Source organism: Macaca fascicularis, chromosome 12, assembly GCF_037993035.2.
Source record: "Macaca fascicularis isolate 582-1 chromosome 12, T2T-MFA8v1.1".
In the NCBI taxonomy this organism is placed as follows: Eukaryota; Metazoa; Chordata; class Mammalia; order Primates; family Cercopithecidae; genus Macaca; species Macaca fascicularis.
This window is the reverse complement of record NC_088386.1, coordinates 35,927,877-35,952,090: the sequence shown is the minus strand read 5'-3', so window position 1 is coordinate 35,952,090 and position 24,214 is coordinate 35,927,877. Positions and strand designations below refer to the sequence as shown.

General features: G+C 34.1%; 1 protein-coding gene across 4 annotated transcripts in view; it reads left to right on the top strand.

The window, feature by feature from the left end:
• Nucleotides 1-24,214, top strand: part of LRP1B (LDL receptor related protein 1B) — a 1,954,889-nt gene that overhangs the window by 1,692,769 nt on the left and 237,906 nt on the right. For all 4 annotated transcript variants that reach the window (XR_012421093.1, XM_005573071.4, XM_015433154.3 and 1 more), the window contains 2 exons: nucleotides 1,205-1,386; nucleotides 11,063-11,262. Coding sequence is in view for 3 of the 4 variants with exons in the window: in XM_005573071.4 (XP_005573128.4) it covers nucleotides 1,205-1,386; nucleotides 11,063-11,262 (382 nt within the window). In the remaining variant the exon portion in view is untranslated. The remainder of the gene's footprint in view (nucleotides 1-1,204; nucleotides 1,387-11,062; nucleotides 11,263-24,214) is intronic.

The window sequence follows — 24,214 nt, the reverse complement described above, 5'->3', positions numbered from 1 at the left end:
GAGTTTTTTGTCAATTTATTTTACAATTAATTTAAAAACTGTGGAAGTTACATTACTCAAACTTTATCATATATTTTATTACAATACATTTAAAAATTTTAATTTACCTTTATATTTTTTGAAAATACTTTACTATTTTTGAAAGCATATTCTCTACTGCCTGGCCACTACTACTCCATTACTACTTTAAATCATGTATTTATATAAGGTTATGTAAAGATAGAATACATCTTTATTCCCTTAATTTTATTAATTCACTGATTTTCATTTAAATAGCCATGCCAATATTCCAAATTTGAAATATAGTGGGTAAAAGAAAAACAGATGTCCTGCATTTCATTATAGGAGACTGATATTATTTATTGTTACAAATGAGCATATTACCAGTTTCATTTGTATCTTTATTATTGATGGCACTAGGGAAAAAGATAAATTTAAAATTGTATTGGCATTTTATTGTCTTTAACTATGTAACTATTGGCTTCTATGTAGTTTCAAGTTTCAATTGTTTATTTGACATATTTCTAAAAGTACTGGAAATTCAGAAATGCCAGCCATATAGATCAAAAGTTATTGATCATTTTATATATATTATATTTATGCATGCAAAGACTGTATTTCATATTGTATTCGGTATATTCATGGAATAAGGTTGACAACAGCAGCTGAATGTGTACATTGTTACCTCCCTTTGGCTAGGTTCGAAATAGTGCATATTCTCCTTGGTGTTTTCTTCTCTCCTTATAGCCATCTAAATAGGGCAAAAGCAGCAGGGAGAGTGATGAATGCTACTGCTATCTCTCCCAAACTGGTTAAAGAAAAATAATGTCTCTAAGTGTGTGTGGGTTTTTTCTGTGTGTGTGTGTGTGTGTGTGTATGTGTGTGAGAATTTTATTCCAAATTTTAAGAGGATGAATAGATTACACTTTAACAAAAATGTGAACAACAAATGTGCAACTCTCCAACAACTTTTTAAAATTATTTTGTTTAAACCTATATGTAATTTGTAGGGACCTAATTACACATTAGGTAATTTCTCACAAACAAGTAAGTAATTGCATTGCGGTCAATGGTTCTCTTCTTATCTAAGTTCCATTCCTTATGTTTAAATGGAATCCTATATCTCTGTAAAAATCAAGAAGCAATTGCTCACTTTTTATGCTAGGGATTTACACTGTTAACTTTTTAAATTCTTGTTTTGTAGGTAGTTCATAACACAGCGGTCCCCAATGCACTTGCTGTCGATTGGATTGGAAAAAACCTCTATTGGTCTGACACAGAAAAAAGGATCATTGAAGTATCCAAACTCAATGGCTTGTACCCTACTATACTCGTTAGCAAAAGGCTGAAGTTTCCCAGGGACTTGTCTTTAGATCCTCGAGCTGGGTTTGTAACAACTGTTAAAAATCTTAAAGATTAAGGCTGTGGATTACATTCATAGTGGTAAATAAATCTATTTCTGTAGGTCATTAACATGGAAATCCAACGTAACGTTTAAGTGTGTAGAAATTCTTACATGGAAATTAAAAAAAAAAAACAGTGATGTGAGTATCACAATAAAAGGAATAAAATTAAGATGATTGAATTTTACAGAAACTATTTTTTAAAATATTTAAACATGACTATTTTCCAATGAGTTGATAAATCCATGGTAGGAATGAATAAAACATACAGATTTCACTGATTTAATGCCTTTAAATCTTGAAGGAAAGGGAAGCTAAGAACAAATTCTTAGGTGATGTTTTGCAGTAGTTGGGGTAGTCACAAATATGGACAATGTAATCCCTGCACCACTTTATACCAGGAGACATAAGCAGTATCCGTGGATAATAAATGATGGTGCATTATCATGTGCCTTCAAGATGAAAAGCTGAATGGGACTATGGGGAAGAGTTTGTGGTGGATCTGTTTCATTTGCATTTCATTGTGAGAATGAGAAGTCATAGTAAGGACCAAGGACAGCAGGCTGGAGATTTCAGATGAGGGATTGAATACATCTGAAGGTGTCAAAGCTGTCTAGTGTATGTTTGCTAAAGTTCTATAGATTATGACCATTATAATTCACTTTCAATTATGTTGTTTTGGTCAGTAGAGTATACAAAACTTTTCAACTTTTTGCACTGTAATTTAGAGTGATTACATGCTCCAAAATCAACTTTGGAGAAGTTCAACCTACTCAACATACTTAGTAAAATAACAAATTTAAAGAACGGTTGATGTTTTGAAATAGGACACATTCACAGTAGCAAGTGTTAGGATAACTTTGGTACTCCAAATTTTCTGCAATTTAAATTAATTTTATTCACATATTTCACCAAACCACAGCTTTTATCATACCATATGCAACAATTAGATTTTGCTTCTGGTTAATGTATCTCTGTTAATTTTTTTGGTCCCTCGTATTTATAATTGTCGAAGTTATGTCATAGTATATTTTATAAGTTAATTGTATACATTAATTTAGGTAAAAATAGTACCTAATAGGAGAAGCTTTGTACTGTGCATGTATTTTTGTTTTCAAGGTAATGTGCTCATTTTAACTTTTCACTATATAATTATGCAATCATTTTCTTACCTTTTTGAATATTTTCTTTACCATAGCAACAGAAGTTTCAAGGAGTGTCAATTTTAATTTAAACAGAATCACTAGAAAGTCTCTTTATATGTATGTTTTAAGAAATAATGGCCAGATGTACTAAATTTGGCTATCATCTATTCATTCTTAATTATGTGAATATTTCGATTTCTTGGATATTTTATAAGAAAATATTTATTTTTGATTTTTGATACCTGGGTGTGGTGGCTCATGCCTGTAATTCCAGCACTTTGGGCAGCCAAGGCGGATGAATCACTTGAGGTCAGGAGTTCAAGACCAGTCTGGCCAACATGGCAAAACCCCGTCTCTACTAAAAATACAAAAATTAGCCAGGCATGGTGGCACGCACCTGTAATCCCACCTACTTGGGAGACTGAGGCATGAGAATTGCTTGAACCCAGGAGGCAGAGGTTGCAGTGAGCAGAGATCACGCCACTGCATTCCAGCCTGGGTGACAGAGCGAGATTCTGTCTCAAAAACAAACAAACAAGCAATATATATATATATATATATTTGAATCTCTAAACAATTGTTTTTTTCTTCAAAATCAATATGGCTGGCTTAGCTTCTCATTTCATGCTATTCAAGATGCTTCACTTTCTGATGAAAGAAACATTACCTGTTTGATAATAGCAGTCTGTGGTCTTTTCTATTTATGAAGCAAAAACTGTGTCCTATTCTAGTGAATGCAGCTGAATCTATTAATAGCTTTAAGTTTTATTTCTCCCAGGTTACAGTTATTAGCCCATAAACTGAAAGCAGCCTTAAGTTATCATCAACATAAACCCATCCATTAAAAATGTCAATTAAAATAGCACAGTACAAAATTATTGTAGATGTTATAAAAGACTCCATTGATTTTATTTTTGGATAATATTTGGATTTTGATATAGATATGTCATATTATAACCAAAGAAAAAGGTAAAAGTTGGATCTCTTCATGAAACAATTAAAAACAACTGTTTTAATGGATAAAATTTAATGGCACCTTTTTGTTCATGCTGTTTTCCTAGTTCCCCTGAGTGAGAAAATCAGGCAACTTGGGTTTTAGCATTGATGAGATGAACTCTAGGGTAAAAATGCCATAACTGTATAAAATATTATGCAATCTTGCTTCAAAAATGAAAGCTTAAATTTAAGATTAATAGAAATGCAGTTGAACCTTCCTAATTCAGATTGCCATTGTGACTTGCATATGTTTTGATTATATCAAAACTACTGACTCCTGTTTCCTTGAGAAGTATTATGATTTCTGTCCTGATATTTAGTGAGGAAAAGGAGAGAATTTGTTTAAGGGAGAAGGAAAATCATTAGGCTGTCCTGTGTATTAAAGCAACAATACTTTTAGAAGATGTCTTGGGGGTTCTTTCTGTATTTAAATAATAGTATGTCAATTATTACAATATCACTTTAGATATGGTATTTAGTAGGAACATAAAGAAGATACAAGTAGACAGAAAATCTTAGCTATTATGTTTAAATTCAACTGAAATCCTATTTTTTCTTATAATTTTATCTTAAGCTTCCTGTTATTTTGTGTAGTGTGGGAATGAGTATTCTAATTTATTATTAATTTAGGGTAATTGAAATAACTTACATTCAATATTGATGAAAATTACTCATATGTAGGATATGTATAAGCATTTTAAACAGAACAGAGAATATAAATATGTTAAAACTCTGCTGCACATTTTATCTTTTTGTATAATCAGTGTCACTTTAGTTAATCATAACAAAGACCATTATGATAAACATTAAAGTGAATGTATGATATGCCTAATTAACAGAAAACGTTACATATACTCATTCATTTATTCAACTCACATTTCCTGAACATTTAGTATATGTCTGACACTGTTGGTAGGAGTGAGAATAAAAATAAAAGGCACGGTCCCTTGTCTTCAAGTATGTTACAGTCTAAAATAAAAGGCGTGGTCCCCCATCTTCAAGTATGTTTCAGTCTAGTATGTAGGTACTTGCTTAAATAATCACAATACCATACAATAACTTTTAAGGTAGAGAAAATGGGAAGTGTTTCTATCTCAACGGGGTTCAGAGACAGCTTCCTGAACAAGAATGGTAGAGTAAGAACTAGCTGAGTGATGTGGTGCTCTGCAGGGCAAGAGATATTGTTGGCAAAAAGAACAGTCTCTCTGGGAAAAAACAGACACACAGAAGAGCATGGTACATCCAACAAATTACAAGGAACTTACACAGTTGGAGCAAATTAAACATATGTAATTATGGAACCAGTTCACTTTACAGAGTAAAGGAAAGCTAGGAATAAGTCAGAACACAACACACAATAACAACAAATAACAAACATGACAAGGCTTCTGTCTTGGGCAAACAGGTAAATAGAGGAGTTGTCCCCAGAATATGGGAATAAAGAAAAAGAGAAAAATACAAGAAAGGGAAACGATCAGTTTGTAGATCTATTGGGATTGGGAGTTCTATAATAATAATAATAATAATAATAATAATAATGGCTACCATTTCTATAGCATTTTTTGAGTTAGAAAGCTCTCAGTTTATCACTTCAGATGCATGTACTGTTTATCCAGAGTCTCTGAGAAACATAGAATTATTTGTATTACTTTCTGTATAGTTTAGATAGGCACATTTAACCACGAACTGGCTAAGTGACTTTCTCAGAATCATTTAGGTGATAAAATATTACACCGAGGATTTAATTCAGTTTTCAGACTTTGGTCCTAGACTTTTCCTATTACATCATGTCAGAGTGTCTAGTAACAAAATAACTGTGGATCATAAACATGTGCAAAAGCCATTCGAAAGAGGGATAAAGGAAAAAAAGAACTCCAAATCCTGTAGTTTCTTCCATTTTAACAATTATCCTTTTTAAAAGATTTAAAATTAGGACAGGTGAGGGCTGGGCACAGTGGCTCATGCCTGTAATCCCTGCACTTTGGCAAGCCAAGACGGGCAGATCACATGAGATCACGAGCTGGAAACCAGCCTGGCCAACATAGTGAAACCCCCTCTCTACTAATAATACAAAAATTAACTGGGCCTGGTGAGACACAGGCCTGTAATCCAAGCTACCTGGGAGGCTGAAGCAGACGAATCACTTGAACCCAGGAAGTGGAGGTTGCAGTGAGCCCAGATTGTGCCACTGCACTCCAGCCTGTTTGACAGAGTGAGACTTTGTCTCAAAATAAAGTAAAATTAGTATAGGTGATAAAAGTTTTTTGGAAAGTGAAAAAAGCTACCTAAATCATTACCAGCATGCCTTATTTTAAAAGGCATACTTTCATTTATTTTCCTTTACTAAAATTCTGACAATAGTCTGTTAGAGGCCAGGCACGGTGGTTCATGCCTGTAATCTCAGGACTTTGTGATGCCAAGGTGGGTGTGGATCACCTGAGGTTGGGAGTTAGGGACCAGCCTGACCAACATTGTGAAACCCTGTTTCTACTAAAAATACAAAAGTTAGTCAGGCGTAGTGGCACGGGCCTGTAATCCCAGCTACTCAGGAGGCTGAGGCAGGAGAATTGCTTGAACCGGGGAGGTGAAGGTTGCAGTGAGCTGAGAGCAAACCACTTTACTCTAGCCTGAGCAACAGAGTGAGAGTCTGTCTCAAAAAAAAAAAAAAAAAAAAAAAAAAAAAGAAAAATCCGTTAGGAAATCCACAAGGAAATACTAGGTCCCATTTTGAATTTGAAATATATGTTAATGAAAATATGTGAAAGACACTCAGTATTTGGATCCATTATTGCCAATATGGATAATGACAATGCAAATAAATTTAGAAAGACACATTTTTACCCTCTGTATCTTGATATATTTTAGAATGTCCTTCAGCTTTTTCTATAGTTGGAATAACTACCAAGTTTTCCAAGACCAGCAGAAATATTACTTCCTCTCTAAAACCTTTTCTAATTGTGCCTAAGTGATCACTACATATTGAACATTTAACATTATATGACTGTTTTTAGTTGAAATGTCTTTCTCTCCATCTAGAACGTAACTTCCTTTAGCACAAAGGTCATGTCTTAATCATTTTTTGTGTCTAACATGGAGACTGTTAAATTCACTGTTGAAGAAGAATAATAAATGAGTAACTAGATGTACACAGAGAATGAGGTTATAGCTACAGAGACCTTGTGCCTGCACCTATGCACAAACCAATACATTGGTATGTTAATAACCTGCATGTTTCAAAGAGAAGAGTCATGAAGGAACTTTTGTTGTGATGAAATGAAAGGCAGTCCAAGATGAAAATTCAGTTTCTGATTTCTGTGGAGGAATGCAGAAATATTTCATTAAACTATGTATTCACATAAGAAAAACTTTTTTTAACCAAGTTTTTAAATCTGTCCAAACAGCTCATTTCAGTATTCTCATATTCAGGCAAAAACACACAGGCAAATAATATAAATGATTAATTTCATAATTCAAAGTCAGAAATAATTGCAGTTGGAAGGAAAAAACTTCTTCAAATTTAATACTTGAATTCAGAAAAAAAATAGTAAAAGCTGAGAAAGACTTCTATTTAATCAGTTTTATAGAAATGCAATGTATAATATTCAACTGTAAAAGACATTCTGAAAAATCGCAGAGGCCTATTGTTATGGTTACAACCAGACATTCTTTGATGTGTTATACTTCATTATATCTCACAGAATAGGTACTGTTTAGGGCTGAAATTTTGCATATGTGATTGGGGTAAACATTGCATATTATCTGGGTGCAATTTAGGTCTCTTCTTTCAACATTTTCCCTGCAGTTGTGATTTTTAGCTTTAATTATTTATAATAAATTTTTACATAGGTAATTTTAAGGGTTTCATTTCAGGAGTTAAAATTACCTTTATGTTTAGTACAGTCTTATTGATAAATTTGAAAAAAAAAAAAAGTATAGCAATGGGGCATAAGTATGGAAACGAAATGATATCTAGCCATCAGAAGTTAGCTACCACTTACTGAGAGAAAAAATAAATCCTGTGTTTATGAAAGCTCGTGCTTACCTGAGTACAGTTGAACAACCCTTTCCTTCAGTGTAGTAGAGTATTATCCATAATATTCTTCTGCTTGATGAGTACTTAAATAGACAAATCATGTAATAACTTACGTAAAATCAAGGCAAATCATGTCCAAAGATACATACAATCCAGATTCAATAGGTTACCTAGTAGGAGAGTATTACTAAACTAAAAATATATTAATATGCATATTTCATATGAAATCAGATAAAACAATAACAGCTATTATTTGCTGAACACTGGCTACATACTTATCAATGTTCTATGTTTGCTTCATATATTCTCTCATTTAATACTAACAGTGACCCTATGAGAAGAAACTGTAATTGCTTATTTTCGACATGAGGCAATCCAGGCTCAGGAAGGCTAATTAAAGCTCCTAAGTTCACATAACTAGTAATGAGAGGAACTGGGATCTGAGCCCATGTAATCTGTTTCTAGGATTTATTTGCTTCAGATGCTATATAGTGCTCATTAGAAGAGAAGTCAGTGTACAAATCTGGAAACCTGAGTCCTTGTTCCAAGTTTCCCCATCATAATAAACAAAGCAGATAACCTTTTATATTATCAGTTGTCACTTTATCAGTGAAAGCTTTAAGCTACATGATCTCCAGTACTCCCAATAACCAGAATTAGAATTCTCAATTATGTTATACTTTGTCCTAAAATCTGAAAGAAATAAAATGTCATTTTTCTCAAGAAATTTACAAGGTGGTTGTGAAGATAAGTTATTTTTTTTTCCCCAAAGAACTATTTGTAAGCATAACAGTTTTTCATGTCTTCCTCCATCTAGGTAAAATTATTATTCACTCTTTTGTACTTCCACAGTAAAATAATTGTATTAGCTGAAAAGTGAAAATGTAAGACTATAATGAAAAACTCTGACTAGAGCTAAATTTCACATAATTCATAAGTGGGGAGTAATTTGGAGAAGTATATTTGGGCCCAGTAAGAAAGGGTTTTCATTTGAGGGAGAGAATGCCAGTTCTGGAACTCTTACCAAACTTATTGAGAGTGATGTAACAGATGTTGGACTTCATGAAATAATATGTTTTTTCTCTTCTTGGTGTATTTGTTCATGATGACGGTAAGACTACCAGATGAAAAATTTCAAAACACAAATGAAAATTTAAAATTGCAATTATATGGAAGTTAGACCACTTGAAATTTGTAGCTTACTTAATAACTTAAGAAACATTATTATTCACATCCAGTAATTTAATTTGCAGTGCTTTTACTGATAGCATTGATCACATGTATTGATCAACTATAATGGAGAAAACCTTTTTTCACTTTTGAGGTGTTTAAATGGCAAGTACAATTACATGTAGAGTAGCTAAATAGAATGGTGAAGACACTCTCTAATTAAACCAATTTGGATATGTTATTTTTAATGTTATAGAAATCATTGAAATATTACTTTTAATTTTTATTTTCTTATATGCAATTATTAAAAAAAAACATGGCATATAGCAGCACAAATAAATTTAGTCATATCTAACATGTGAGGGAAGCTGGAATAAATATATTTCAGAGAAATCAAAAATTAGCCTGTTAGTATTCCCAAGATTCAAGGTCAGTAAGGCAAAAAGAATTGTTCTGATTTATTTCAACAAGGTAAACTATCTTTTTCTTTTTACTTCTTTCTGATTCAGTTTCTTCCTTCGTATCTCTTCTGTCGTGATCCCTAGTATAGGCAACAAGGCACTTCTCCATAAATTTATTAGAAAAGAATGAATTGTTTTGTTTCCTAGAAGATGTATTTCGCTGACATGTGTTCACTTTTCAAAAGAAAACTGTACCAAATGTAATTCAAGATTTTAAAAACCATAGCATCATCTTTTGAGGGACTTAGGATCTATTATTACTTGATAATTTGAGATTTTCTAAGTATGTTTACAGTTAATATGTATATACAAAAACACTGCGTAGGAATTCCAGTATTGGCCTATGTGAACTTGACTTAGTGTTACCAGACCCAAGTCTATTTTACATTTTGACTTTCAGAGATCTTTGAATCTCTGTTCATAACATTCCACCTTTTGTTTAGGTTTTATCAAAAATATATTGCTTCTTTTTTAGGCACCAGATTTCATTAGTACTTCAATGATAGTTTGACTATCAAATAACTTTTGTATTATCTTTATAAGCCATACTTTTATGCAAACCAAGAAAATGATTGTCAAAACACAATATTGCATGTGTTCTTTACAATGATTATTTAGGTTAGCTTTGTATTTGATAGTGTTTTTTTTTTTTTTTTCCTGAAAACTCTTTCCTTTTTAGTATGTGTTTAAAATATCTGAACATAATTATGTCTGTCAGAATTTATGAGAAAAAAATTATTTTAAGAATGTTTTAGATTTAAATTGAATATACGGATTTAAATCATATAAAACATTTTTAAACCAAATTATTTGGATGCAAATCTTCTAAATCTGAAGAACTAATTGCTAAGTATTATACCTGGCAAAAAGAAAGAGTGAAATAGAGAAAAATCTACTTGTGTTAATAGATTTCATTTTCAGAATTGGAATGTGATAATAACATTAAAGATCCTATAACTCAAATCTTTATTTTTATAGACAAGGAAACATCTAAAACATAAAGTAATTTCTCTTACTTTGAGGAAAAAACAAAAAAACAAATGGCTTCATTAAACAGAGAAAAATGTCTAAGTAATCTGCTGCTTATACGTTATTTGCATTTAATCAGGTGTAATATTTATACTGAACTCAACCTACTTATATAGTATCAATATTACTTACTTCATTTACTGTTTTTTTCCCCCACTTTCTGAACTGTCCTATATAGAACTTCTAATAACATAATGCAAATCACTGCTGTCCGGTAGAACTTTCTATGATAATGGAAGTGCTCTATATTTATGCTGTTAGATATGATGGCCACTAGACACACGTGGTTACTAAGTACTCGAAATGTGACTCATGTGACCAAGGAGCAATACGGTTCATTTAATTTATTTTAATTAGTTTAAACAGTCATAATTGGTTAGTGGATACGATATTTAACAATGTATATTAAGGAAATAAAATGTGCACCTCCATAATTCCTTTTGACTTTTTCATAGATAACACATCAATAGTGATAATTGTATTCCTTCAACATTGATAGATACCTTTTGAAAATTTACATATGTTAGCTTTGAACATCTATAATTGGTTAACATTTGTGATAGTATTATATAATATTATTGTTATATATGAGTTTGTGTTCTAAAATAAACATATCTTTAAAGTTATATGAATATTTCAAATCATACTAGATATGTAATAAAACATCATAAGAAATTTTGCATCCAAGGATGCTTCTTAAAAGCTGTAATTCAGAGAAATGGCAAGAATTAATGTGGAAACAGTTGAGCAAAAAGGTGATATATTGTTTGATGTTTTGCTCCCAGAGAATCTGTAAACAAAATAGTTATGGATTTTCTTTCCTAGGTATTTGTATTGGATTGACTGCTGCGAGTATCCTCATATTGGTCGTGTTGGAATGGATGGAACCAATCAGAGTGTTGTCATAGAAACCAAGATTTCTAGACCTATGGCACTAACAATAGATTATGTTAACCATAGACTCTACTGGGCTGATGAAAATCACATTGAATTTAGCAACATGGATGGATCTCGTAGACACAAAGGTTGGTCCAGTAGCATAAATATTTTAGTATTTTACCAGGTCATAAAATATTTATTAAAAAATATATATTTATCTTATATGCTTTCTCTCATCAAACATTTAATTTAAGATTACATTATTATACTCCTTTATGAAAATATTGATAAATTAGAATGAGACGTAATTATTTAAAAATTATATGTTATGCATAAGATATTTTACACTATCAATGTTTTCTTTAATTGTATTTTTCTAAATAGATTTTCTAGTAAATGGGCTGTAGTTTTATAAATTAATATTCACATGTATCCCAATTGAATTGAAATAGAAGGTTATTTGCTTGTAAATATGAGGCTATTCCTGCAATCTGCTAGGATTTCAATTTTCTTAAAAAACTGAGTAAAAGTATAGTTTTATAAGTTATCAGTTAAGCTGTGTACATGACTAATGTTACTGTTACCTAATCACAGCAGCAACAATAATTAACATACAAAATAGTAACAGACAAGGATATAACAGAGAAGAGGTCAAGTATATTTAAACATGACATGGATATAGCAGAAGCCACAAATGACTCAAATTACATCAAAATGTTTTAGGTAACAGGTAGCTTTTTAAGAATTAGACTTTTTCCTGAACAAATAAATGAATTTTTATTGATCTTCACTAACTTAATGTCACCTTTGCTATCAGGGGTTTACATTTCCAAACATCACTTAAAATAAGAGTTTCAAAGAGAGGTCCCAAATAAAGTCTACATGTTAATAACAGTTTAGCTTGTCAAGTTGCTTCCTTCTCTGGCATTAAGCTTAAGGCAAAAACCCCTGGAGGAGGGAAGGATGAGAAATGATAAGGAAGAAAGGATTTTTCTTAATCATCAAGTAATACTCTGCCAGTGTGTTCCAGTGTGGAATAAAGCAATGAGTTTAAAAAGAGAAAAGGTAAAAGGCACCAAAGTTACACCACTTAATAATTTTACCTACATTCCTGTCAGTTGACGTTTAAACAAATATATCTTTTCATCGTTCTAATTAGCAATGCTGACAGGAAGTTTTTAGAGGTGCTTTCTTAAGGGTAAGAACATTGCAGTACGAAGAGTGCAGTTGGATGAGTCACTTACTTAGGTGTTGACATTCCAATTATGGAGATAAAAAACTCATCAGGATGCAATTTAAGTGAAAAATTATTTAAAGAACACTTTAGGATTTTAATTACAGCAAAAGGAATGTTGACAGATTGAAATCACGCTTAGCATTTAGAAGTTATATCTCCCCCAAAGAATCAATAATGAAATGTTCTGCCTCATTCTTGGGTTGCACAGTTGAAAGTTTTATTGTGACAGTCAATATTTTTCCATGTAACCATAAATCCTTTCATTTTTAGCCTCCATATAAAGTGCTAGGTGGTTGTATATGTATTACTTTTTACTAAAATTTCATTGTACAACAAAATTTATATATATAATTTGATTAGGTAGGTGACTATTAAAAACACCGCAGCATTAAATATTTGCCTTTCATTTGAGTCTTTGAAGTTTGAAGCTAAAATTGTTAAAAAATATTAAATCTATTAGAAACTATTGACTTCATTTCCTACTTATTAAAAAATTATGTCACTTATGTGGTGACTAATGCTTTGTTAACCTTAATTCAAAATTAAGTCCATGTTAAAGTGTACTGGTGGTGACTTTGGATAGAGAGACATCTGTAACAGGTAGAAATGGCACTAAATGTATTAAATAGTAAAATATTTGGCTGAAAGATAGTCTAGTATGATGTTATTAAAAATTACAAACTTGATTTTGAAAATGCATCAAGATTCAAATGGGAAGAAAAGTAGAATTACAGCCTTCAGAATATTTTCTCCTGAAGGTTTTCTCAGAAAGACTCGTGAAAAATTCACTAAGTGCCTTATCAGGCATCTGCCAATATCTGAGCGCAGGCCAATAATTATCTGGTAGTTACTAATGAGGTACTAATTGGAGCCAGCGTGAATTATGCCAACTCTACCATCAACGAAAGAAAGAGCCATGAATTTACCACATTTGTAAAGAGGTATTGGATTATTCTACTTGCATTTGCCACATAAAGACAAAGAACGCTATGGTTTCCTAGTTGTTTATTTGCAGGTGGAAAATGAGACATTCGTATCAATAACTTTTGTGTTACTTCATCACTAGCCACATTGTTTTAAACCAGACCAATGTTATTTTTCTCATTTATTGTATTTCTTAAAACTGAAATCTGAGCTAACCAGAGCAATGAGACAAGCCAGTCATGATAAAATAATTTGAGAATATAAAAAATATATGAGACTTTTTAGAACAACAGCCCTTTTTCATAAGCCAAATTTTAGAAAAGTCACCCCTTGGACTTTATGGTTTAAAAAGTTGGGCATTTTTCCCCCAAAGGTATTCCAGTTTACACCACAGAGTAGTTTTATAAATGAAGCATTATTTTATTATTATTTGTCTAGTTCAAGAATATCTGAGGTTTCTAAAAATTCTGTGACTTAAAACAAAGGTTCAGATTATCTCCAAGGTACATGTGCCTTACAATTTGTTTGAGAGCTTCCATTCCTCTTTCTTTGCTCCCTGATACACCCTAATTCACCCTCCTACCAAATCTACACACCACATTGAAAACCTGAACAAAAAATTCCAAAATATATCAGTCAATTTACTAGCTTAGGAAAATTTAGATGCAATCTTAGTCACATGAACCTCTCCCTAATCTTTATCTCTCTGTATCACTCTACTGTTATTCACTATAGTAACATATGATATAATATTAATAATATAGTGATACAGTAAAAGACATGCTACTGAATAAATCAGTGTATTTTAATTTATATCTTCATTAATTTCTTTTATTAATTGCTCTGATTTCTTCTCTTTAACTATGACCATCATTCATTCATTCATTCATTCATTCGTTCATTAGATATTTACTGACCTGTCTTTCTGTGCCGTGCACTATGCTAGGCCCCTGGTGTTGCAAAGATGAATAAGTCTCTACCTTCAGATAATAATTCAATCGACAAAACCAATATGCAGGAAAAGACATAAATTAGATTGGGGGTAAGACGTATGTGCAAAATATTCCAAAAATGCAGGCAGGAGTAGTGAAGACTGCTAAAGTGGGAAGATCTTTGAGCAGTTTGAGAGATTTAGCAAAAGCTCCCCGTAGAGGGAAAATGTAAGAAGGATTCTTCACACAGAGGGAACAGCATGCGCAAAGATGTGATAGAGTCTTGAAATAGCATGGGGTTTACTCAATTTGGCTATGACTGGAAGTCATATAAGAATGAGATAATGACACTAGATGAACAAGGGCAAATTGGGGCCAGATTGTCACAAGCCTTGTATGCTAAGTAATTTGGAATTTATCCTTAGGTCACAGGGAGCTATTGATGGTGTTTAGTTGATGGAGTGCTGTTATTAGATTTGACAACAGCATGTGAAATGAAAGACCCTGGAAGGGCAACCAATTTAGAGACTGTTAAAATATTTTAGGAGAAAATATTTGAAGTGATTATAGCTGTGGGAATGGAGATACAGTGTTAGAGTCAATAGTTATGTAGTAGACCAAATTGGAGATATATGTAAGCTTAGAAATACTGGTAGTGGCATTATAAAAATTAAATAAATGATTTACATTATTATTGAATAGCTAGGGGAAAAGAATTCCAATATTTGATGACTTATTAGTTTTGTATGTATTTGTATATTTTTTAAAAGAATTAATAATGTCAAACTAAGCCTAATTTAGATATTCAGAATCTCTATGTTACGATGCTCTACTTTGGTGGGAGATGCGTTAATTTTAACAGCAAAAGTGCTATTCTAAAGATGTATTAAACATTCTATATTATGTCCTTCCCTAAAAGGCATTTCAGAAAACCTGATAATTTAACTAAAGTTCACAAATAAGTGACACTCTTTCTGCCTACTCTCTCTTGAGACGTGGAATAGGTCCAGTGAGAAACTTGGCAATTTGAGGATGTTTTCCAGGTGGAAATATTCAGTTTTTAAATACATTGTTACACAAAAGCACACTGATCCTAATATATGAATAAAAATAGTATTCTTCTAGGTCCATACATATGCGAATGATTCCTTACAACTCCCCAACTGAAACCCTCCTAGGAGAATTTTAGGCTTTGATTTTAGATAAGAAGTAATATGCCTTTGCTGGAGTACTGATCTTTTTTTTTTTTTTTTTTTTTTTTTTTTTGAGGCAGAGTTTTGCTCTGTCGCCCAGGCTGGAGTGCAGTGGCCGGATCTCAGCTCATTGCAAGCTCCGCCTCCCGGGTTTACGCCATTCTCCTGCCTCAGCCTCCCGAGTGGCTGGGACTGCAGGCGCCCGCCACCTCGCCCGGCTAGTTTTTTGTATTTTTTAGTAGAGACGGGGTTTCACGGGGTTAGCCAGGATGGTCTCGATCTCCTGACCTCGTGATCCGCCCGTCTCGGCCTCCCAAAGTGCTGGGATTACAGGCGTGAGCCACCGCGCCCGGCCTGGAGTACTGATCTTTAAGCGAAAGATCTCCTCAAACTGGAGAAATAAAACCTTTAAGATCTTAAAAGAAGTCTGGGAACCTCAAGGAGCTGGGGGTCAGGTTGGGATGGGATCTACTGCTAACTAGCTTATTCACCCTGAACAGTGTAGTTAAATTCCCTGGGCCTCAGTTGCCTCATTTGTAGAAATAAGGGTGTTGAAAAATATTACATGAAAGGAAAGTCCAGAACTAAAATTTTAAGCCTCCAGTTACATGGATCAATCAACACTTCTAGCATCTTTGCCAAATCTCCACTTTTGAATCTCAAATGAGTCTCCCTTAATTTAAACCTAAGAGAGGGAGGTTGGAAATCTGTAATAATTAAATGCTTTCTCATTCAACCTTGATGAAAATATCAAACTACCAAAACAATCCCCTGTCCTGAGTGTTATCATAAAGGTTATTAACATATTTTAAATTTGAACACTTGTAAACTAATCAAAGTAATGATGAGGGAGAAAACCTATACTCTTGAGTGTTACCTTGTACTGTATGTTTTACACATACTATTTAGTTTGTCTTTCAACAGACATTTTCTTAGCCTGCTAATGGGATTCCAAGAACAGGGGTCATCCTCTTATGAACCAATTATTTTATTAGAAGCCTACTGATTTCAAGGGACTGTGCTTGATGCAATATGTGCTCTTGTAATTATTCTACTAATCTATATATGTAATAAGTGCTATTAAAGCCATTTGCCAGCAAGGGAATATGTTCAAAGAGATTAAGTAACCTGTCCAAAGTCATAGCGCTAGTAATCAGGAGAATCAAAATTTGAACTGAGATCTACCTAATTCCAGGGCCTGATATCTTTCCAGTTCTCACACAGCACCCTTGTTTTTGAACAGACAATTGAAGATTGAAACCTGCTTGTTAAAGCCTCTAATATTAATAGTTATAAGTGTACACTTACACAAATAAAGTTGTATCCACACCTGAAATCTTTTGGATTGATTTAAATATTGGACAGGTAAATTGCATAATATATGAGGAAAAAACACACAAAAACAAAACCACTAGAATATAATTACTATAAAATGAAGCATGTATCTCAGTAAATCCAAATATTTTTTGTGTCTTTTTCAAAATGAAAAGAGCAATGATGTTGCTTTAAAATGTTTATACTGTGTCTTAGTCTGTCTGGGATGCTTTAGCAGAATACTATTGGATGGATAATTTATTGCTTACATTTCTGTAATCCATGATCAATCAAGGTGCCAGTAGAATCAGTGTCTAGTAAAGAGCTCGCTGTCTGTTTCATAGATGGTGCCTTGTTGCTGTGTCCTCTCACGGTAGAAGGGACTAGTGAGCTCTTTCGAGTTTCTTTTATAAGGGCACCATTCCCATTTACAAGGATAGAGTCCTCATGGCTTAATCACTTCCCAAAGGCCCACCTCTTAGTACTATCACATTGGGTATTAGGTTCCAATATATGAATTTGGAGGGATGTCAACATTCAGACCATAGCATTCTATCCTTGGACCCCCCAAATTCATGTCCTTCTTATGTGAAAAATACACTTATTTGATCTCAATAGCCCCCAAATTCTTAACTTGTTCCAGCACTAACTCAGAAGTCTATAGTCTCATCTATATCTTATCTAAATCAGATATGAGTGAAACTTAAGACATAATTTATCATTCTCCTGCTGTGAACCTGTAAAATCAAACATGTTATCTGCTTCCAAAATACAATAGTGTGCTGGGCATAGGATAAACACTTCCATTCCAAAAGGGAGAAATAAGAAAGAAGAAAGAGGCAATAGATCCTGACCAAACACCAAAACCAAAATGGAAAAAAATAAATCTCAAGGCTGCAGTATAATCTTTTCTTAAGAGCATATCTGGTGAGAGCTCAGAAGAAGAGGAAAGCTATAGAGAAAGGTTTAATATTCTTGAATAAAATCCTCTAAATTTTGCCTTCTGGATACACAGGTGTGGCTGTTGGACCCCAAAAGTTCCAGGGGGGCCTGCCTCCATAATTTTGCTGGGTGTAGCCCATTTTCCACCTCTCACGGGTTGGAATCTCATGCCTGTGGGTCTACCAGGCTGAAGTTGGAAGCTGGTGGCTCTAGCAGTCTGGGGTTTCTGGGTGACTCCACCCCCATAGCTCTGCTTGGCCTTGGCCTTGCCCTATAAGGGACACCGCAGTGGCCCAACTCCATGGTTCCATTATTCATTGCCCCAATAACAGGAGTTCTTACTGTGGCCCCACCCCTGTGGCAGTTGTCTATCCCAACCCCAAGGCTGTCTGTGGCATTGTTTTTGAAATTTAGATCAAGGCAGCCAGACCCTTGCTTCATGTTCACTCTGTGCCGTAGTGGAAATTCCAGTATGTGAACATCACTAAGACTTACTATATTTGACTTCCAAAAGGACAGCCTGAGTTGCATCCGGGCCTGCTTGCACCACAGCTAGGCTGGCTAAAGAGCACCACACTGAAAGATGGGGAGAAGAGCCTTGAAATTGTTCTGCTCCGGCGCCTCTGGCATTCTGGGCCTGTAATGGATGGGGTAGCCTTGAAGACCTCCAAAATGCTTCTGAGGTCATTCTTACATTTTCTTGATAAACAGCACCTGGCTTCCACTATACTAATCTCTTTATCAAATGACCCCTTGGCCACACCCTTGATATTCTCTCTATCACATGCTTGTTCATTCTTTACAAGACGGCCAGGATGAGGATTTTCCAAATCTTTTTCTGCTTTCGTTTTAGTTATACATTCCATTCGTAATTCCTTTCTCTCTTCTTGCATTTAACTATAAGCAGTGCAACAAAGCCAAGTACCTCCTTTAACACTTAGAGATTTCTTCTGGAAGATATCCTATTTTATTGCTGTTAAGCTCTGCTTTCTACAAAACAATAGGATGCAAACACAGTTCAACCAATTTCTGTGTCATTTTCTTTTTTTCTTTTCTTTTCTTTTTTTTTTTTTAACAAACACACAAAACATGTTCCTCATTCCCATTTGAGGCTTCATCAGTATGGCCTTTATGATCTGTATTGCTACCAACATTCTGATCACAATCACGCAGATAATCTCTAAGAACATTACGGTTTCCTCTATAGCTTTCCTCTTGTCAACTCTCACCACATTTGCTCTTAAGGTCCTTCTATGGCAATGTACCTCAAAACCCTTCCAGCCACTACCCATTACCCAGTTCCAAAGCTACTTCACATTTACAGTACGTGATGTAATGACAACCTCATTTCTCAGTATGTATTTCTCTTACTTTGTTCAGGCTGCTACAACAAAATACATTAGACTAGGTAATTTAGACACAGCAGAAATGTATTACTCCAGTTCTGGAGGCAGGGAAGTTCAAGACTAAGGTACCAGCAGAGTTGGTGTCAGGTGAGTGCTGGGTCTGCTTCACAGATGCTTTCTTGCTGTATCCTCACATGGCAGTTCCCTGGGGCCATTTATATAAGGTCACTAGTTTCACTCATGAGGGTAGAACCCTCATGACAATCACTTCTCAAAGCCTCCACCTCTACCTTTTAAGACTCTTTTTTCTTTTCTTTTTTTTTTTGTTTTTGTTTTTGAGGTGAAGTCTCCCTCTGTCTCCCAGGCAGGGAGTGCAGTGGTTTGATCTCGACTCACTGCAACCTCTGCCTCCTGGGTTCAAGCAATTCTCCTGGCTCAGCCTCCCCAGTAGCTGGGATTATAGGCTCCTGCCACCACGCCCAGCAAATTTTGTTTTTGTTTTAATTTTTACTAGAGATGGGGTTTCACCATGTTGGCCATGCTGGTTTTGAACTCCTGACCTCAAGTGCTCCACCCGCATTGACTTCCCAAAGTGCTGGGATTACAGGCATGAGCCACTGCACCAGGCCTAATATTGTTATATAAGATATTAGGTGTCAACATATGAATTTTGGGGAGACACCAACATTAAGGCCATAGCACCATGATTTAGTGGGATATTTGCATATTAGAGTTTGCTATGTTAAAGTAACTACTATATTCCCTACCTACAGCCTTCTCTGAACGGGTTGTGTATTAACATAAGATAAAAATATCTACTGAGAAAAATTTTAGAAATAACATTGTATATATACCTTAGCTTAGATATTTCATTTTCCATTTAATGAAAAGAAAGTTAAATATTAGAAAATTATATTTTGACTGGAATTTATTTTTGACCACTTGTATCAAAGTAAATAAATTCAGATTTACTTCTTTTCAATTTTGGTTGCTTGTGCCATTGAACTTCAGATATCTTAGGCAGAGAGGTACTATTTTGGAAAAGAAAAGGCTGAAAATACTGTGTGAATAGTAATAACAAAAGGGTGAACTAAGAAAAAGTTATGTTTGACCTTGAGTTTTTAAGTTTATATGTTCCAATAAATTGTTTTTTTCAGAATACTCTTCTGTGTATCAAAAAATGATTTAACCTTGTGTTAAGTCAGTTGGTTATGTACATATTTTATCCAGCATACTAGAAAAAATTATACTCTAACTGTTAATTTTCTCTGAAGAGTAATAGTTGGGTATGATTCTGAACTATAGTTACCACTGAACTCTTTTATATTTCGTGAGCAAAATTGTTTAGAATTTCTAGCAATTATGTTCACTACAGCTCGTCATTTAAAGGATAACTGTTTCTGTACTTCTAGACCTGCAGAGCCTCATATTAAAGTGTCAGTATTGTAGTCTAACTCTATTGTTTGTTTATTGCTCTGGGATTCCAGTTTGTGTTGTAAGGGGGCAGTTCTGTGTTTGGATTTAAAAATCTAAATCATAACCCATGCAGTGTTAGTCTAATTAATGTTGGAAAAAGGAATCTAGATCTCAGCATGTTACTGATGAAATGGTGTAAAATATGTTTTAAGAGTTTGTTCTGAAGACAAAAATAAAAACACTGAAAGAGACAAATAGAATATTTTGTGTTCACATATTCTGAAACCCAATAGCTCTTGCATTTGGATTTTTAGAAAATTTAAATGTCCACTGTAGCCCACCGGAAAAAAAAAAAGAGGAAGTTGAAAGAATACTTCCCACCAACCACCTCCACTATTTTATAATATTCTAGAGTGTTTCTTTCTTGGTAAGATATTGCATTTTAGTACTTTTGAAAAAAAATTCTATCATTCACAGTCCATTACAAACAGTAGACTATTTTATGCCCACAGTGTTGATGTGCTGCTGTTTACAATACAATAAAAGTTAATGGAAGGGAGCAAAATACAATTCAGTTACTATAGAAATGTTTCTAAACCAGTAAAATAAATTGAAATTAACTGCCATTTCTAAAATGTCTTAGAATTTCAGTGTCAATCATGCCTTTCAGTTTTGTTCTTTGAATACATTAAATTTGCATATATGTTTAGGGAATTTTTTTTTTTTTTGCAAATGTCATGTGTTCCACATGCTTGTCAACATAGGGACATTTTAAGTATTACCCTCATTTGAGTTTTCAATAATTTTCAACAACTTCATCTATTCCAAATACAAGGTGGTGGAGTATGCGAAAAGAAGAAGTAGATTAGGGATCAGTAGGTTTACTTCAGGTTACTTCCTAATTTAGGCATGTTGTTTTGGCAGACTATTGTGCGTTGTTCTTACTCATAGAATAGGGGTTCTATGTATTCAGTGACTTTTCTAACATTTCTGAACAGGAATTTGGCTGAGGTTGAATCTAGGACAGAGAAGCGCTGTTCTACCAATTCTCTCACTTACTCTTCCCTTTTGCTGGGACTACCTGGAACACTGATATAGTTGGGATATTTGTTCCTGCCCAAATCTCTTGTTGAATCATAACTGCCAGTGCTAGAGTTGGGGCCTGGTGGGAGGTGGTGAGTCATGGGGGCAGATCCCTTATGGCTTGTGCTGTCTTCATGATAGTGGTCATTTAAAGGTGTGTGGCACCTCCCCACCTGCTTCTTGCTCCTGTTTTGCCTTGTGATGTGTCTGGTCCCCCTTCTTCCTCTGTCATGATTATAAGCTTCTTGACACCTCCCTAGAGGCCTAACAGATGATGCCAGCACCATGCTTCTTGTAAAGCCTGAAGAACCATGAGCCAATTAAGCCTCTTTTCTTTATAAATTACCCAGTCTCAGGTATTTATTTATAGAAATGCAAGAATGATCTAATGCAAACAAGCATTGAAAATGCTTGTGATATGTTACACTCTTTTACATTTTTATTTTAGAAATGTATTTATCATTGCAGGAATATGAGAAGACCAGATACTAAACTCATGTAAATAACTATACTTGATATCTGTCCCAGAGGCAAATGCTTTTCAAAGGCTTCTGTTTTTTGTTAAGACTCTCTAACAAAGAAATTCCTTATGTATATGTGTGTTGAATATAATAATTCTTATAGTAAGTACTTATAGTCCGGTTCAGACTATCACATTTCTGTGTACTGTGAAGGCTTTATCACCAGCAGAAGGGCCCAGAAAGTTTTGAAGCAAAAGGAATATGCTTTACCGAGTGCATGAAGCAATGTTGCTTTGTTTACTTGACAGGTTAGAGAGAATTGTCATCATCCTACTAATGTATTTTTAGTCAGTCTTGTTTTCAAGAGTATACAACAGTTTAGAGAGTTTGCTTTATAAAACTTCACATTCATTAACAGGAATACTCTTTAGATAGTAAATATTGAAATGGCTATATTTGACCTTCTATTATAAACAATTTAAAAATAGGTAAGAGACAGGAAGGGATTAAATGGTATTAAATCTAATACTCCTAATATATATGGAGAGTACATATTATTTGAAATGAGAATGTAGACAACATGAGGCAAGAAATACTAGAAAATAATGGGCCATGGATGCCTTCAGCTCTAATAATGGCTTAAATCTGAAAAAGATTTCGAAATACAGTATGAATTTCTTTTTTTATTTTGTTTTATTTTATTTATTTATTTGCTTATTTTTGAGACAATGTCTCACTCTGTTGCTCAGGCTGAAGTGCAGTGGCACGATCTTGCCTCACTGCAACCTCTGCCTCCTGGTCTCAAGCTATTCTGCCCCAGCCTCCCGAGTAACTGAGACTACAGGCATGCACCACCATGCCTGACTAATTTTTATATTTTTAGTAGAGATGATATTTCACCATATTGGCCAGACTGGTCTCGAACTGCTGACCTAAGGTGATCCACCCTTCTTGGCCTCCTAAAATGCTGGGATTACAGGTGTAATCCGCCACTCTTAGCCACAGTATTAATTTCTATGCTTTGACATTATGTATTACACTTTTTTAAGTATCCCAGTATAAACTACTACACTAAGGAGGGATACAAGTTTATTTTGGACATTTGATCAATATCACTATTCAAAAGTTAGCATATAATCTACTTTCAGGCACTATCAGCTCTGATTTTCCTGCACTATGACATATACTAAAAGGAAAAACTACTTTCCATCCCAGCAAGGTCTCAGTGAAGGACTATGATATTTAATATCAGAAAAATAAACCTTCAATATTCTATCATAACAGTTGGAAATGTTGGCCATCCTTCATGTTCCTGTCGTTTCTTAATGCTTTTATTTTTTTTTGAAAAATTGCTTTCGAACCTTGTTGCCTAAATTTTATTTGTGATACTGTTTGTTACTATCAAGTAGGATGGCATTAAAGAGTAAACAGGCAAAATGTTCACAGAGGCAAAAATTAAACAAAACACTTAAGAGCTGCTCGTTGTAAGTTTTAGGAAATTTTTTTTTAAAATGGTTTGCACAGTAACACCAAAGGAGGCATACATAATTATTAGCAAAGAACAAATATCCTTGGCCATAAGGTTATATAAAGCATGAACTTTTTTTCCCAGATGCTTTTAACTAAAGCTCTGGCTCAATGATGCTTCTCTGGAGATTAGTCTACCCTGGCCATCTTCCCACCCACCCACTCTTTGTCACTCTTCATCAGCTAGAAACCATTATCCACCCACCCTCCCACTGACTGCTGTCATGAATCTTCCACTTTCTTTGTCGCGTTAAATCACTTTCTGCCGCCGTCTAATTTTATCACCTCTTTACCAGACTTAGTTTTTCATAGCCTCTGTTTAACCTCACCCCATTTTTTCAGTGCTAATTGTTTTTCTTTATCATCACTTTCTTTTTGTTTTTCACACTATGTTACTTTAAGTCACACTCTATCTTCTCTACATATCTCGTTGTGCTCTTATTCTTCTAGAAAAATATCAGGGCAAATTATTAGTGTCAGGGTCTCTCAAAAGAGGGGATCAAATGAGCATACTTGGTTCTCTCTTCTGAAGACAGATAGTGTTTTAGTTAAGCTAGATAGTTTGCACCATATTACCCAGGGAATGGGTGTCATGGATGGTTTTGGATCTGGGAAGATATATGTTAGATGAAAAGATATGAGAAATATCAATTAGTGGGAGTTCTAGTTATCCTGGCTTTGCCTCTTTGCCCTCTTCCTGTGCTGGAAAGCTGACTTATGTGG